This window comes from Pongo pygmaeus, chromosome 11 (genome assembly GCF_028885625.2).
Source record: "Pongo pygmaeus isolate AG05252 chromosome 11, NHGRI_mPonPyg2-v2.0_pri, whole genome shotgun sequence".
Classification (NCBI taxonomy): Eukaryota; Metazoa; Chordata; class Mammalia; order Primates; family Hominidae; genus Pongo; species Pongo pygmaeus.
The window spans coordinates 72197224-72215152 of NC_072384.2; the positions used below are offsets into that span (position 1 = coordinate 72197224).

General features: G+C 39.2%; 1 protein-coding gene across 24 annotated transcripts in view; it reads left to right on the forward strand.

Moving 5' to 3' along the window:
* The window catches only part of PDK1 (pyruvate dehydrogenase kinase 1), a 115811-nt gene that overhangs the window by 21618 nt on the left and 76264 nt on the right, over positions 1-17929 (forward strand). For 19 of the 24 annotated variants that reach the window (XR_008500953.2, XR_008500959.2, XR_008500949.1 and 16 more), the window contains exons 9-11: positions 8008-8118; positions 11738-11851; positions 14630-14825. Coding sequence is in view for 3 of the 24 variants with exons in the window: in XM_054477045.2 (XP_054333020.1) it covers positions 8008-8118; positions 11738-11851; positions 14630-14770 (366 nt within the window). In the remaining 21 variants the exon portion in view is untranslated. Of the gene's footprint in view, positions 1-1032; positions 5807-8007; positions 8119-11737; positions 11852-14629; positions 17618-17929 lie in introns of those variants that run through there. The other 5 variants (XR_010122935.1, XR_010122939.1, XM_054477045.2 and 2 more) reach the window with 3 other exon arrangements.

Consider the following 17929-nt stretch of genomic DNA (forward strand, 5'->3'; position numbering starts at 1 on the left):
TAGTTTATTGACTGATTTTTCCTTGCTTGTGTATGGGCAATACTTTTTTGTTTTTTTAATATCTTGTTATTTTTGTAGAAAACTGGACATTTAAAATAATATATTTTGACAGCTTTGGAGATCAGATACTGCCCTCTCCCCAAGGTTGTTTTTGTTGTTGTTTTGTAATTTTTTTTTTTTGGAGTTAATTCTTTTAAGTTTGAATTCTTTGTTGTGTGTGGCCTCTGAAGTCTCTGCTCATTTAGCTTAGTGGTCAGCTAATGACTGCACTGAGATTTCCTCAAATACTTGGAATCAATAAGTTTCCCAGTCTTTGCCAAGGGACTCTGTGTGTGTATAGAAGCGTTTAGGAGAATATCTTCAACACTCAGCCAGGCAGTTGACAACTGTGCCTTAACCTTTAGGTCCTTGCCAAGGGACTCTGTGTGTGTATAGAAGTGTTTAGGAGAATATCTTCAACACAGCCAGGCAGCTGACAACTGTGCCTTAACCTTTAGGTCCTGCTCGCATAGAGCAATTAGAGGTAAGAGCTTAGGGCCTTCTCATGTCTTTCCTGAGCATGACCCTGGGCATGAGTATGGCCTTCCAGATTCCCAGGAGATAGCTGAGTTTTTCAAAGCCCCTATGGCTATCTCATTCCTTAGACCTTCCTGTTAAGCTTTTTGGTTAGCCTTATTGTTTGCCCTAGCTGTTGTCCAGTTTCTCCTGCAGCCCTCAAATTAATCAATTACTTCTAATTGTTTTTGACAGATGTTTCCAAGGATGGGGGTGGGGTGCAAGACTTTTGTACTGGGGAGCTCAGAGTCAGGTCAAATAAATAGTCTTCCCAGCAGCTACCAGGCTGCTGGTTTCACTCTGATTGCATATTGATTGGAGGGAGGGGGAGCAGATGGGAGCAAGTTAAAATGCTTACTGTTCTTATAGGGATTCAGTTGTTTTACTTGAATAAATGTTCCCCAGATTGCTGCATGCCTTTAGTTAATTTCCAGAATTCTTTTTTTTTTTTTTTAATTTATTTTTTTATTTTTTCAGGTGGAGTGTCACTCTGTTGCCCAGGCTGGAGTGCAGTGGCGTGATCTTGGCTCACTGCAAGCTCCGCCTCCCGGGTTCATGTCATTGTCCTGCCTCAGCCTCCTGAGTAGCTGGGACTTCAGGCGCCCGCCACCACTCCCGGCTAATTTTTTGTAGAGACGGGGTTTCACTGTGTTAGCCAGGATGGTCTCGATCTCCTGACCTCGTGATCTGCCCACCTTGGCCTCCCAAAGTGCTGGGATTACAGGCTTGAGCCACCGCACCCGGCCTAATTTCCAGAATTCTGTCAAAGTAGATTCTTCATGATTTTTGCACCCCCCACCCCCCCCTTTTTTTTTTTTTTTTTTGGTGCTTTGATAGAGGAGAGACTTTTGCAGGTTCTTTCTCTCCTACTTTTGCTGATGTCACTCCTGCTGTTCTTTTTGAGAAGACAATGTTTATTACAATTCCTCTTCCTTTTTATGTGACCAGTTTTAGGTGTCTACTTTTGTTTAACTGGAGTTTTTAACATTTTTTTTTTTTAAGCTGTGTTCTGAAGTTTCAGTGATGTGACTTGGTGTGGGCCTTTTCTTACTTATTGGGCTGTGGTCTTTGAACTTCCCATTATTTTCTTGATATTTTCCTTTTCACTGTGTGTTTAGTCTCTGATAGTCATATTAGGAGGATGTTGGGCTTCATGACATCATTCCCTGTTTTTTATCGTTTCAACTTTTTATTCTATTCTGTGAGATTTCCTTGACTTCAGATTCCCAGCCCTTCTATTGAACTTTTATTTCCATTATCTTACAAATTTCCAAGAACCCTTATTTTTAAAATTAATCCCTTTTTAGAATTCTGCTCTAGTTTTATTTTATTGCTCTAAGGATATTATTGTGTTTTTTTAAATTAATTTGCCTCTGCACCCTGCATTGTCCATTTCCTGAGTTTCCTTTTGTTTCTCTCTCGTTTGTTCATTTTAAAGAGCTAGGCACAAATAAGTCAATAAATGGCAGTGCCATCTGTTTGCTGTAAAAACTATGAATGTATCACTTTTTTTTTTTTTTTTTTTAGCTCAAATGCTATTTTTTGGTTAGTTATGTGTCAGCTACTTGTCCGTTAAGGTTTACAGTCAAGAAAAGACCCATTGGTCTTCTGGTTTGGGGCTTAAGTTGTGCTGCAGCATGTTCTTTCTTGTACCTTTTTCTGCTTCTATTAGAAGTGCTTTATTTAGCATTCTGATCTGCAGCTGCTTTCTATTGCTATTATCTGTCATTGCATAGATCAAGGTTTACTGAGTTCTTAGACTCGCATAAGAGATTATTTCTGTGCTGGTGGATAGGCTTCGCCTAGGGAATCTGTCTTTATGATATAAAGAAAAATTCATAATGACCCAGCAATCCCACTCCTATGTCTATACCTTAAAGGATTGAGAATATTTAGGCAAAAACTTACACACAAATACTCATAGTGGCACTATTCACAATAGTGTACAGGTAGAAACAACCCAAATAGCTATCAGCTAATGAATGGATAAACAAAATGTGGTATGTCCATAGAGTGGAATATTATTTGGCCACAAAAGGAATGAAATACTGATATATGTTACAAACTGGTTGTTATAACATTGAAGACATTATGCTAAGTGAAAGAAGCCAATCACAAAAGGCCACATATTATATGATTTTATTTACATGAAATGTCCAGAATAGGCAAATATATAGGGACAGAAAGTAGATTAGTGGTTGCCTAGGGATATGACCACTAAAGGAGCTAGGGTTTCTTTTGGAGGTGATGAAAAATTCTAAAATTGACTGTGGTAATGGTTGCACATATCTATGACTGTATTAAAAACCATTCAATTATATACTTTAAGTGCATTAATTATATGGTATATAAATTATTTTTATCTTTTTTGAGATGGAGTCTCCCTCTGTTGCCCAGGCTGGAGTGCGGTGGCATGATCTCAGCTCGCTGCAAGCTCCGCCTCCCAGGTTCAAGCGATTCTCCTGCCTCAGTCTACCTAGTAGCTGGGACTACAGGTGCCTGTTACCACACACGGCTAATTCTTGTATTTTTAGTAGAGATGGGGTTTCGCCTTGTTGGCCAGGCTGGTCTCGAGCTGCTGATCTCAAGTAATCCGTCTGCCTCCGCCTACCAAAGTGCTGGGATTACGGGCATGAGCCACTGCGTCCAGCCTGATATGTAAATTATATCTGAATAAAGCTGTTTAAAATAAAATAGGCCTGTAAAGATCTCAAAAAAGAGTGTTCTAGAAGCCTGCTATGTTAATTATATTTGAATAAAGCTGTTTAAAATAAAATAGGCTTGTAAAGGTCTCAAAAAGACTGTTCTAGAAGTCCTGTCTGTATTAGGCTCTGCCTTTACCTGTTGTTTCTGCTCCTCACATCCAAGGTCACATGAAGGCATCTCCTCTTGAGCCTCTCTTTACATGTTGAATTCTTGCTTTTTCTTCAGTCGAGCTTTGATCCCCATTACTTACCCTAGACTTTCAGAATCAAGGCTTGGTTTTTTTTCTTCCCCATTTTTTTTAGCTTGTTCAAATTATTGATGTTTTTTACCTTTTATCCTCCTGCTAAAAATCCTATACAAAAGTTGTTGTTTGTGTCTTACAGCCCTAGCTGCTCTTTCAATTATATGTTTAGTATATAATCTATAAATAACCTATGTGTTATAGCCACATGCCTTTTTTTTTTTTTTTTTAATAGACGCAGTGTTATTCTGTCACCCAGGCTGGAATGCAGTGGCAGAATCTCGGCTCACCGCGACCTCTCTTTCCCGGGTTCAAGCAACTCTTCTGTCTCAGCCTCCCGAGTAGCGGGGATTACAGGCGCGCGCCAGCATACCTGACTAATTTTTGTATTTTTAGTAGAGACGGAGTTTCACCATGTTGGCCAGGCTGGTCTTGGAACTCCTGACCTCAAGTGATCTGACCACCTCAGCCTCACAAAGTGCTGGTTACAGGTGTGAGCCACAGCGCCTGGCCTACATGTCATTTAAATTACAACTTAAATGTCTTGGTTCATTTACTGTTGATGATTTTACAAACTTAACAGTGAAAACGCTGTTGGCTAAGAAACTTTAGGAGCTCTGGGTGAATACAGGGAATGTCCTGGCTTTAGAACTGTCATGTAGTCAGTAGTGGTTCATTTCATCTGGGCCTAGAGTTCACATGAATTAACCTAGGGAGCCTAGTGTTATCAGGAACAGGAAGTTAGGGATGGCAGCTCTTGGTTAGATGACATTGACAAGTGGTGCTTTTGTGCACTGAAGAGAAAACTTTAAAAATAATTGGCAAACTTCTCTTCCTTGGCCTTCCTGTTGACATTACTTATCTCATTATCTTAATAAGGTTGCGTGTTAGTTTTCACATCTCTCTTTCAATACATTTGTCATCAAGGGTACCATTCTTCTTGCCTTGAATATATACAGACTAAATATCTGTCTCTCCATTATTCCCTCCCTCCCTTTTCCTGAAGAACTTGGATCCTCCAATAATCTATTACTGCTCTTTTGGAAACTCTATTGCCTACTTTAAAATCCACTGGCTCCAGTTTGTTGTATTGTTGGCTGCAAAGCAAAGTACTACTTTGACTGTAGTTTCTAACTCTATTCCTGTGGCTTAGTTTGCCCTTTACCTCTAGCAAGATGATGCTTCTCACATCCTCTCTGTCCTGTCTGCTTAGCCCCTCTTATTTTCCCATGCAGCCTGAGGCTGGAAATGACTTCTTATTTTGTACTTGCTAGGTTGTTGTTACAGTCTCCCTGGCCAAAAGGTTAAGGAAGACCAGGAAATATTTACTCAAGTCTACCTTTTTATCTTAGTGTCTATTCTAATATGTTCTTTACTCCCTTCATGTATTTATAGAATACACATACTTCTTATTCATGTTATTAGCAAATGTGCAGCAGAGCATTGAATTAAAGGATGAATAATTAATAAATTGATGGATTTCTCAAAATACCCAGAGCTCTTTATTCATCTTACTAAAATAAATTACTTTACAGGGCCAAGAGTAATTTCAAGCATAATGCTACATAAAAGTTTGTTTTGTTTTTTTGTTTTTTAACTGAGCAGAGTCTCGCTCTGTCACCCAGGCTAGAGTGCAGTGGCACAACCTTGGCTCACTGCAACCTCCTCCTGGATTCTAAGAGATTCTTGTGCCTCAGCCTCCCGAATAGCTGAGATTACAGGCGTGCACCATGACGCCTGGCTAATTTTTGTATTTTTAGTAGAGACAGTGTTTTGCCATGTTGGCCAGGCTGGTCTCGAACTGCTGACCTCAAGTGATTCGCCTGCCTTAGCCTCCCAAAGTGCTGGGTTTATAGGTGTAAGCCACCACACCCAGCCACAAGTTCCTAATAAAGTCCTTGTATACTTTATTATTGATAGTGTAATTACTTAATTTTAGATGTGTTAGAGGCACATCTTTCAATGGTATTTCAAGGCAGATTTTTTTAGTTACAAAAATCAAAATATCCATATAATTACTATTATAAAGGTAATATATATATACTGTAAAAATTTTTAAATATATAAAAACTCAACTATAAGCCATTCAGCCTATTGACTTTTAATACATATTATTCAGTACTATTTTAACCTATATATACATAAATTAAAAGCAGATTTGTTTGTATATGACAACTATATTGTTATAGGCAGTAAAATCAATTCAGATTCTGTGACAAAGGAAAATGGCTGTAGTAGATTAGAATACAAGCTGGATACTAGCTAGGAAAATAAGTCCATGTTAACTTTGAACGAAAAGAAAAATTATATGTAAATAAATTACTAAATTTGATTTGCCATACCGTTTGAGTTGAAAAATGATATAAAAATGTAAAGACCTACATGCCTTAAGAACATATTAGAAATTTTTCTGGGGTTCTAGGCTATAAAATTGCTTGTAGATGCAAACACAAAGTAGCGGTTCTGTCTTTTTGTCCCTAAAAATGAAAATTATACTGTTTTTTTCCTGTTAAAGTAATTGTGAAGAAAATTCAGAAACTGAAAACCCCAGACAAGAAGAGAAAATTACTCATTCTACAGACAATAAAATTAGATATCATTTCAGACCTTTTTATAACAGAATTTTTGCAGAGTATTATAAATGCTTCTTTGTAACTGGTTTTTTTTTTTTTTTTTTTTGCTGCTTAATATCTCTTATGCCAGTATATAGAGTTCTATATAATATCTAATTAATGGTTAACAATATTCTATTTTAGAATGTACTTTCTTTTACTTAACTAATCCCCTATTTAGGTTATTTACTTTTAGGTATTCTGCATAGAGCTGTGATGGATGTTCTCATATATACTTTGCATGCTTTTCTGCTTATTTTCTCAGGATAAATTTCTGGAAGTGACATTGTTGTGTGAAAGGTACATGCATTTTTTTTTTTTTTTTTAAATAGAGGTAGGGTTTTATTCTGTCGACCAGGTTGGAGTACAGTGGTGAGATCATAGCTCACTGCAGCCTCAAACTCCTGGGCCGAAGTGATCCTCCTGCCTCAGCCTCCCAAGTAGTTGGGATTACAGGCATGCACTACCACATCTGGGTAATTTTATTTATTTTTTTTTTGTAGAGACGGAGTCTCACTATATTGCCCAGGCTGGTCTGGAACTGCTGGGCCCAAGTGATCCATCCCCCTGTTATGGCCTCCCAAAGTGTTGGGATTATATGTGTGAGCCACCACCACACCCACCCAATATATGCTTTTCTTTTTTTGTTTTTGTTTTCTTAATTTAGAGACAGTGGCTCACTCTGTCACCCAGGCTGGAGTACAGTGGCGCAATCATAGCTCACTATAGCCTCCACCTCCTGGGCTCAAGTGATACTCCTTCCTCAGCCTCCCAAGTAGCTGGGATCACAATTGTATGCCACCATGCCCAGCTAATTTTAGAAAATTTTTTGTAGTGATGGGGTCTTACTCTGTTGTGCAGGCTGATCTCAAACTCCTGGCTTCAAGTGATTCTCTTGTCTCAGTCACCCAAAGTGTTGAGATTACAAGCGTCAATCACCATGCCCAGCCTAGTACATGCATTTTTAATTTTTTTTGTTTTTGTTTTTTGAGAAGGAGTCTTACTCTGTCACCCAGGCTGGAGTGCAGTGGTACGATCTCAGCTCACTGTGACCTCCATCTCCGGGGTTCAAGCAATTGTTCTGCCTCAGCCTCCCAAGTAGCTGGGACTACCGGCATGTGCCACCACACCTGGCTAATTGTTATATTTTTAATAGACATGGGGTTTCGCTGTGTCAGCCAAACTGGTCTTGAACTCCTGACCTCGAGTGATTCACCCATCTCTGCCTTCCAAAGTGCTGGGATTACAGGTGTGCATGTTTAATTTGCTTCTAGTCACCATGCTGCCCACCAGAAAGGAATAACAGATTTATAGTTACATACAAGATGGTTAACTTGTGCCCAGTTCTGTGCTGTAATGCACTGTTAATGAGACTCCCAGAAATATACAAAGCCACAGCAGTATTATGATGGAGTTTATGTATTAGAGTTTCACATATTAGAGGAGTTGGGTTGGGTTCAACAGCGAGGGAAATGCTTGTATTGGCAACTTGGATTGTGTTGTATTCATTTTCAAAAGCAGCACTCAGGCTGGGTGTGGTGGCTCATGCCTGTAATCCCAGCACTCTGGGAGGCCAAGGGGGGCAGATCATGAGGTCGGGAGAACGAGACCATCCTGGCTAACATGGTGAAACCCTGCCTCTACTAAAAAAAATTAGCTGGGCATGGTGGTGGGTGCCTGTAGTCCCAGTTACTTGGGAGGCTGAGGCAGGAGCATGGCATGAACCCAGGAAGCAGAGGTTGCAGTGAGCTGAGATTGCACCACTGCACTCCAGCCTGGGCAACAAAGCGAGACTCTGTCTCAAAAAAAAAAAAAAAAGCAGTGCTCTCCCACCAGCAGTTAAACTGTGATGCTATGAGTATGTGTTGATATTTTGCTGTTTTCTTACCTTAGATGAGTGACCGAGGAGGTGGCGTTCCTTTGAGGAAAATTGACAGACTCTTCAACTACATGTATTCAACTGCACCGAGACCCCGTGTTGAGACCTCCCGCGCGGTGCCTCTGGTATGTTATCAAGAAATAATGAAGTGTGTTTCTGTGAATTGCCTTCCACATGCTCTAGCTGCCAAATAAGTTAAGCCGTCATGTAGGGTACTGCACAAGGAAGAAAGAAGCTCTTAGAAATGCACACTTTACTCTAAATTTAAACAGCCTTCAGAATACTTTTTTTTTTCCAACTGAAATGGGCACGAGACAGAGATTTGGAGTTCTTGTTAACCATATTTTGAAATATGGTTAACCACATTATTTCTAATGTGGGGAATAAATTACTGGTTTTAGTAGTGTTTGGTCAACACTGAATTACTTTTTAGTGTTGACTTTTTTCTCAAGTATTTGTCATTAGAATGATCTCATATTCTAGACTGAAAAATAAGACAAATTCTAATCTGTTCAATCACCAACCTGAAGGCTTAAATTATAATTGCTTTGATGGTGTTTTTATTAATCTTAGTTCCACCTATTATCAGGTTTAATAGGATCAACTTTTGAATTGACTCCATCCTTATCTTTATGTTCTAACTCCCCCACAAAAAGTATGTTGCCAAAATTTTGTCTGTAATTCTAGAAGAACTCTATTCTTATGGGCTTGCAAACTTCTCTGACATTTCCAGTAGAGTTATGCTGTAACATGATGGGATATAGTACAAGATAGATCTATTTTAGATCCCTTCCTAGGAAGTTACTAAGACTTTATTCTAATAGTTTTGTGTCTGGAATTGGTGGGTTTTTGGTCTTGCTGACTTCAAGAATGAAGCTGCGGACCCTCGAAGTGTTCCAGTTCTTAAAGATGGTGTGTCCAGAGTTCCTTCAGATGTTCAGATGTGTCTGGAGTTTCTTCCTCTCTGTGGGTTCATGGTTTCGCTGGTTTCAGGAGTGAAGCAGCAGACCTTCACGGTGTTACAGATCATAAAGGCAGTGCGTCCAGAGTTGTTTGTTCCTCTCAGTGGGTTCATGGTCTTGCTGGCTTCAGGAGTGAAGCTGCAGACCTTTCGTGGTGAGTGTTACAGTTCATAAAGGCGGCACGTCCAGAGTTGTTTGTTCCTCTGGGTGGGTTCGTGGTCTCGCTGGCTTCAGGAGTGAAGCTGCAGACCTTGCGGTGAGTGTTACAGCTCATAAAGGTAGTGTGGACCCAAAGAGTGAGCAGCAGCAAGATTTATCGTGAAGAGCAAAAGAACAAAGCTTCCGCAGCCTGGAAGGGGACCAGAGCGGCTTACCGCTGCTGGCTGTGGTGGCCTGCTTTTATTCCCTTATCTGGCCCCACCCACATCCTGCTGATTGGTCTGTTTTATAGAGAGCTGATTGGTCCATTTTGCAGAGTGCTGATTGGTCCATTTTACAGGGAGCTGATTGGTCCGTTTTTACAGAGTGCTGATTGGTGTGTTTACAAACCTTTAGCTAGACACAGAGTGCTGATTGGTGCATTTACAATCCTTTAGCTAGATGCAAAAGTTCTCCAAGTCCCCAGCCGATTAGCTAGATGAAGAGCGCTGATTGGTGCGTTTACAAACCTTTAGCTAGACACAGAGTGCTGATTGGTGTGTTTACGATCCTTTAGCTAGACAGAAAAGTTCTCCAAGTCCCCACCCGACCCAGAAGCCCAGCTGGCTTCACCTCTCAATCCCCCCTCTAAACAGGATACCCCAACTGTTGTTGGGAATTGGGCAATGACCGCTGTAGCTACTTCCTGCTGGATACGGGCAGAGAAGGGGCCCTGCAGTTGTAGTGTCCTCCAGAGGGGAACTCTTTAGGCCAGTGAAAGGGCCAGCGGGTCGGTCCAGGGGTCCTCGGTAGAAGTTGTTAGTTGAGTTCATTTGGGGTTCCATTTGTAAGACCATGTATATAGCTTGATGGCCTTGATTCTAGAGGAAACAAATTTGACAAGGAGGTTAAAAATACAGGGCCCGAAGGTGAGTAATAGCAAGATGGCTGTCACAGGACCTGGAAAGGGGAGAAGCCATGTTGCCCAGCTCCAGAGGTTGGTATAAGAGTTTGAAAGGTGTTGTCTGATTTCAGAAGACTTTTCCTGTAAACGCCGGGCGGCATCTCGTACTATCCCTGACTGGTTAGTGTAAAAACAACATTGTTCTCCTAAGAAGGTGCAGAGTCCTCCATTCTCAGCAGTGAGGAGCTCTAGGCCTCAGCGGTTTTGGAGAGTCACTGCTGCCAAAGAGTCTATTTGGGATTGTAGAGTAAGGATAGATTTTGTTATTTCTTGCAAACTGTCTAAGAAATCCTTTGAGAGTGTTTGGTAGTAGGATAATGAACTAGATAAACTGGTATTCCGGTTCCTGTAGCAGTGGCCATTTCTAACTCTATAAGTAGGGGTATTAGTTGTATGGCCCTGCCCTGATGGACTTGAGCTTTGAGGGGCACTGATAGGGTCCGATTTCCATAAGATTAGAAGTTAAGATAATATATGTTACACTGTTAACTTTTAGCAAACTTTACTTTTGTTGAAAACCTTGTAAGTTTGGGATTTCAATTATTCTTTGCTATTAATAAGACCTTGTTCAGTCCATATTAACTTAAAATTGGTATAGATGGCTCCTTCCTGATTCTGTAAGTACTTTAAGGTTTGGCTGAGTGCAAACAGCTCACATGTTTGAGCAGACTAATTATTAGGCAATTTTCCTAACTCTGCTTCTGCAAGAGTTTCCTTATCAATTACTGAATACCCATTGTGTCTTTTTCCCTTAATCGCCTGGGAGGAAACATCTATTGTCCTGTCCTGAAGGGAGTTCCTCCTGTGTCTGGTCGGACCTTCAGATTTAGATCCCCTGTTAGGAAACCTGCTGGGTTAAGGATTTTTGATAGGAAAGCTATGGGTTGTCAGTGGCCTCAGTGCTTTCGGGCTATGCCCTTGTTTACACTGACAACAGGGTGGTATTGGAGTGTTATAGGGTTACAGAGAAGACCTTCAATGATCAGTTATAGGTTTTAAATTTACCCTGGCTTTTAAAGGAATAGGGTACACTGTTTTTTCTTTACTACTTGTATCTCTTTCTCTTTGACTTCTTTGTCTCTCTCTTTCTGACTCCCTCTTTGTCTGTCTCTTCCTCTCTCTGACTTTCTGTGTCTCTCTTTCTCTCTCTGACTTCCTCTTTGTCTCTGTCTCTTCCTCTCTCTGTCTGACTTTGTCTCTTTCTCTCTGACTCCCTCTTTGTCTCTTTCTTCCTCTGTCTCTCTCTCTGACTTTCTGTCTCTTTCTCGCTTTCCTTTCTGCTGGTCTTTCCCTGCCTCTGCCAGCTGCTTATGCTGCTCTTCTCCACTCTCCTGGAGAAGTCCGCAGACCAAGAACCCACCGGAAGGAACCAATTCCAGACACAATACGACCCAGCAGGCCAGCAAGGAAAAGCAATATGCTTTTTCCAGACCAACCACAAGTCATTTTATAGAAAGAATAAAGAGTTTTAAATGACCAGAGGGAAGTCAGCTGATACAGTACTCAAGTAAACCTCAGCTTAATCATTATCAATGCTTAAATATTAATTATATTAAATATAATGCATCTCTCAGATGCAGGCTCTGATAGCCCCATGGTACTCTATGGCATCTATCTTAATTAGAAAAGTATTTCAGTGTGTGGCTCTCTGAATAGAATTTTGTTTTTCTCATCAAACAGGCTGGTTTTGGTTATGGATTGCCCATATCACGTCTTTACGCACAATACTTCCAAGGAGACCTGAAGCTGTATTCCCTAGAGGGTTACGGGACAGATGCAGTTATCTACATTAAGGTAATAGCTGTAGTCTTCTTGATATAATATTTCTTTTGATGATAAGAACAGATATCCATACTTAACTGTAATGAAATTTAACTTTACCACATGCTGTTTAAATAGAAAAAAAACTATGGTTTTTTGCCTGGGGTCTCACCCATTTTGATAGATGATCCCCTCAAACTATGGGGAAAGAGATTTGTATCCTGGAGTGATCAGGACTCTGGCTATTAATAGGAAAAAAATTGGGTTAAAGTAGAGAATCATAAGTTATATATCATACAAGTTTAATTTTAACATAAAACACATGAATGGACATTGATACACCAAACTTTTGATGTACTGCCAAGGCTTTTTCTTCGTATATGGGTCTGCAGATTGGAGTGTCACATTGTCTTTTTTGCAAAAGCTGTACTGACAATGCATCATTTTAGTTTCTTTAAACCAACAAGTGCATACTCTTTTTGGACTTTTATGCAGTCCTTTACAGATACCTCCTGACTGATTTGACAGCAAGTTTTATGTGCCTTTCCTTCATGAGTCTTTCTAAAACATTCATCTTAGTTTTCAAGGAAACATTCCCTTTTTTATTCTTTGCTTATGTAATAAATTTTGTAATTATAATGACAGAATTGTACAAACAGTTATGGGAACAATTACAAGTGACACTTGGTAAGCATATAGCTTACCTGATGGACACAGAAGCACTTAGTCTGCTTACTTGGAGTGTTCAATGCATTAAGGAGGGATCCACACATTTTTCATGGTTGGAAAAACACTAGGTTCCATCATTCCCCTTCTTCGGCTAATTAGTGGCTGTTTATGCCTGATTTAGTGACTTTAGTTTCTTGTTCTGGCCACTAGATGGCATCTATTTTATAGGAAATGTTGAAGAATTTATATTGGAAAAAATATCTGAAAAGACTAAATTCTTTCTAGATGGTATTTTTTGTTTTTTTAACCATGTCAATTGCGAGGAAAAAGGGCAACATCAATGCAGTGTTTTTCTTTTTTTTTTTTGAGACAGAGTCTCGCTCTGTGTCACCTAAGCTGGAGTGCAATGGCATGATCTCGGCTCACTGCAACCTCCGCCTCCCGGGTTCAAGCTGTTCTCCTGCCTCAGCCTCCCGAATAGCTGGGATTACAGGCGCCTGACTAATTTTTGTATTTTTAGTAGAGATGGGGTTTGAACACGCTGGCCAGGCTAATCTCGAACTCCTGACCTCAGGTGATCCGCTTGCTGTGGCCTCCCAAAGTGCTGGGATTACAGGCATGAGCCACCGCACCTGGCTCAATGCAATATTTTTATGACGAAATGTAACATTTTGATCTAGCCCAGGAGTGTCCAATCTTATGGCTTCCCTGGGCCACAGTGGAAGAACAGCTGTCTTGTGCCACACATAAAATACACTAACGATAGCTGATGAGCTTAAAAAAGATTGCACAAAAAAATCTCATAATGTTTTAAGAAAGTTTACAAATGTGTTGAGCTTCATTCAAAGCCATCCTGGGCCACATGCGGCCTGTGGGCCATGGATTGGACCAGCTTGATCTAGCCTATAGATCAAGAAATTCTGGAATATTTAGAGAGAATATGGAGGTGAAAGGTTTTTAGTTCTACCTTGGAGAAAATAGAAGATAAGAAATCTTAGAGAATCATTAAAATTGTCAACATCAAAGACTTTAGCATTATCAGAATGAGATTTTCTGGTTCAGGATGTTCTGCATCTTAGGAAATGCCTTTGGTGTGGGATGGAAATACTACTGAAAAATCCTAACTTGAAGAAGATAACTAGAAATGTAGTTTATCTCAGGTTCCAGTGACTTATAGGAAGCTGAAATACAATGGAGAATTACTGGTAATAATATATCGAAAACATGAAATCATGCATGATGCAGAAATCTTGTGCACGTGACTGAAATTGGAGGCCGGAGAAGACACAGGTTCAAACCCAGGGCCAATAAATGTTCACGAAAAAGCTAAGATGCCTTAGACATAGATTTCTATTTATTAATAATGTTATGAGTTTTAAAATTTTTATGTATTTATAGAGACAATGTCTTGCTTTGTTGCCAGGCCGGAGTGCAGTGGTACAATCTTAATTCACTACAGCCTTGAACCCCTGGGCTTCAAGTGATCCTCCTCTCTCAGTCTCCCAAGTAGTTAGGACTACACGTGTGTGCCACCATGTCTAGCTGATATTTTTATTTTTTGTAGAGACAGGATCTTGCTATGTTTCCCAGGCTGGTCTCCAACTCCTGGGCTCAAGCAGTCTTCCTGTGTAAGCCTCCCAAAGCACTGGGATTATAGGCATAAGCCACCGTGCCTGGCTTATGATGAGCTTTTTTAAAGCACGGTGACTATGCTGAAAAAAACACTATTTCTTCTGGTAAATAATTAAAATAGAGTTCATTAAATTTATGTACATATATTAAGATACATATATCAATTTGTATGCTTTTACATTTAACCAACTTCTTCAGTTAGCCAACTCTGATCTGGGTCATGTTTTGTGTAAAATTTCAATCCAGCAGCTTTCAGGATGGCTGGGGAATTACTGTGAGCAACAAACTCAGTCAACCTGCACATCAGTCAGTGCCATAGATTTCATAAATAACACGTTTCAAATATACATAGCATTTAAAAGTATATTTAGGTGGTGTGGTATAAGGATTAATAAGATACTAATAGAATATTATTTAATTTGTCATAACCTTTTTGCCATTCTCTATTTTCTCAAATAATGAATTCTGAAAAATGCCAGACTTAATAGGTCTTAGGTTTTTTTTTTTCAGGCTCTGTCAACAGACTCAATAGAAAGACTCCCAGTGTATAACAAAGCTGCCTGGAAGCATTACAACACCAACCACGAGGCTGATGACTGGTGCGTCCCAAGCAGAGAACCCAAAGACATGACGACATTCCGCAGTGCCTAGACACACTTGGGACATCCGGAAAATCCAAATGTGGCTTTTGTATTAAATTTGGAAGGTATGGTGTTCAGAACTATATTATACCAAATACTCCATTTGTCGTTTTCACAAAACTATTTGAGTAGAATAAATAGAAACTGAATTCCATTTGTGCCCGTTAAACCTCCTAAAGGATGAAATTGCACCTATTTTACACTTATATTTTCACAGTTAATTGAACATATTTTTAAACAACTGTAGTTTTGGTCAACTTTTCGCTTTGTGGTAGACTTCAGAAGTGGAAATCTTCGGGTTTCTATAGGAAACTAGTTTTTTTTTTAAGAAATACTTTCATTTATGTTTGCTAGAAACATTTTCTAAATGATAGTGATTAGCTGGTTAGCCATCTTCCTGTTATTTGGAGGAGTTCTGCCATCTTTTATTCGGTAGTGACAGCTGTAATATGGTCTTCATGTTTATCAGTGACTTGACTACAAGTAAAGCAGAAAACAGTTGCCCTGTAATCACAGAACCAGCCACCCTTCGGCGTCTACATACATTGTCTTAGCTCTGAGGTTAATTTATCATTTTTAAATTTTATTGTAAAGAAGTGTAATGACTAGCTCTCTGTGGATCTATGCCAAAATCATGGGCCGTCTATTCTAAGTGTACTTGTGATTAATGCAAGGGGAAATTTTTATACTGAAAACAAACAAACTAGCAGCTACTAAAATAGAGAAGAAATTAAGGGCAAAGTAATATGTCTCCAAAACTGAACTGATTGCTTGTTGAGATTACCTAGAAAGCTTTTGGAAAAAAATAGAGCTTTTCTGCGTCCTACTCCAGATATACTGAATCAGAATCCCTAGGGCTAGAGCCTAGAAATCTCACCTTTTAAAATGCTTCCTAGGTAAGTCTGATGCCTACCCTAGGTTGGGAACAACTCTTTCAAAGTAAATAGTGATGACACAGCATTTGCTAAAGTAACAGATCTGTAAGTTTTGGTTTCCACCTATTTAAAGTCAGATTTATAGACTCAAGGAGACAGAAACAGAATCCCACACCTGGTGCAATTAGAAGCATAATTAGAAGCAGAAGAACAAAATGCCACGTAACCAAAGCATCAGAGTCATCATTGCACATGTCTTTTTTTCTTTTCTTTTTTTTGTTTTTTCAAGACAGGGTCTCGCTCTTTCACCCAGGATGGAGTGCAGTGGCATGGTCAAGGCTCACTGCAGCTTCAATCTTCTGGGCTCAAGTAATCCTTCCACCTCAGCCTCCCATATAGCTGGAAGTACAGTTGTGCACTACCACACCCGGCTAATTTTTTGATTTCTTGTGGAGATGAGGTCTCAGTATGTTCCCAGGCTAGTGTTGAACTCCTGAGCTCAAGAAATCCTCCTGCCTGAGTCTCTGAAAGTGCTGGGATTACAGGCATGAGCTACAACACCTGGCCTATTGCACAAGTCTTGACAAACAACATATATTTTCTAAAACTATCCAGATTTCATTATCAGGGAAAAGTTTGCTTAGGTTTATTACAGCAGTCCTTTGCATTCGTATGGTAATTTGTACTTTACAAATACGTTGATATATTATAACTCTATTGGTCTTTGAAACAAAGTGATAACAGTGTAGGTGGTATCATTCTCTTTCTCACTCAGTGTGGCCCAGAGTTGCTCAGAATTGGAGCAGAGCCTGAGGCGTATCTGCAGATCCTGTCATCAGCTGGCAAGTCCAGGAGACTGTGTCATTTAGAGACTGTGTTGTTAGTTACCCCTCAACATCTTCTAAGGTGGCTGGAAATAACATTTTAAAGTAAAAATTTTAAAGTTTAAAGAAGAGTTTTGCCACTTAAACAGGGGAGCTTTGTCTGGAAAATACATTGAGTTGAAACATTTCATCCTTGGAAGGATTATATAAGATGAACAGTTGTGATAAATGTGTAGATTAGAGGGATGTGAAAGGGCAGTTAGTCCAGTGCCCTCATTTAAGAGGCCAAGATCCTGATTCAGAGGAGGCATCCTTTGCCCAGAGCTGCTTAGCTAATCTGACCAAATGTTGGGAAAAATGTCTCACCTAACCCACTATTCCTTAATTATGGATTTTGTGAAAAACAATAGAACATGTTAATGAGTAATTTATATTAGTTCGATGTATTACAATTTTTTAGCTTTAAATTACACTTTTCTTATGATGATGAAATGTTTTAGAATCCTTTGAATCTAAGTACTTGTTTCCTAAATGAAACATTTGTACAACATTTGATGTTTTTACTTATGAAATATTCTCCTCCCCCAAGAAAATTTAAACTTTTTCTCTCTATTTAAAAGCTAAGAAATGTTTTAAAGGAAAAATGAAATTACCTTCCTTTAGCTTTTTTTGAGGTAAAACAGCTTTTTATTCTGTTATTGTGGTAATGGACAGAAAATTACATACAAAAATATTCTGGTAGAGCTTTCTCCTAGTTGGTTTTAAATCACTGTGCTACCTGAAAGGTTTTCAGATTTTATAGGAGCTAATTTGTCCACCAGCATTAATGTAACACAGTGTAGTTATGAAAATATATTGAAGGACAAGAAATGGACACGAAGTGATTTTTGTAACCTGAACACTTAATGAATGTGCCAGCATATTCTAGGAAGGGACAGCAAGAATATTCTGCTCTGTAGTTAAACTACTGGCTGACTTTTGATGTCTTCATGCTTAATTGTGATCACTTTCTTGCACTGTGATGTTTTTACGTGACTATGTTGAAGTAGAAGTCTACCATATTATTTTATAAAATGTTTTCTGTATGGCAATAAATTGAAAACATGGATCAACCCTTCTTTTGAAAATAAACTGAGTCAATTTAGCCTTTTAAAAATATAACCATCTCTTTTAAATAGAATCCTCTTCCACCATCAAGGCTCAACATTTTGTAAGCATCCAGAAAATTGGTAATTAGGGAGCTTGCACTAAATTTCACTATCTTCAGTAGAGAGGAACTGTTTGGAACTTAGATTTACAATGTGTATATTCTAATGGAGAAAGCAAGAGGTAGAGTTTGTATGTTTGACTTACCTTAGATTTTTATTTTCCATACATACCGTAGATGATTGACTTGTTGCATAAATGAAGATCTTCTGTTGTATGCTTTTCAAACACTGTAAATAAATTTGAAATTTGAATAACTTTCCA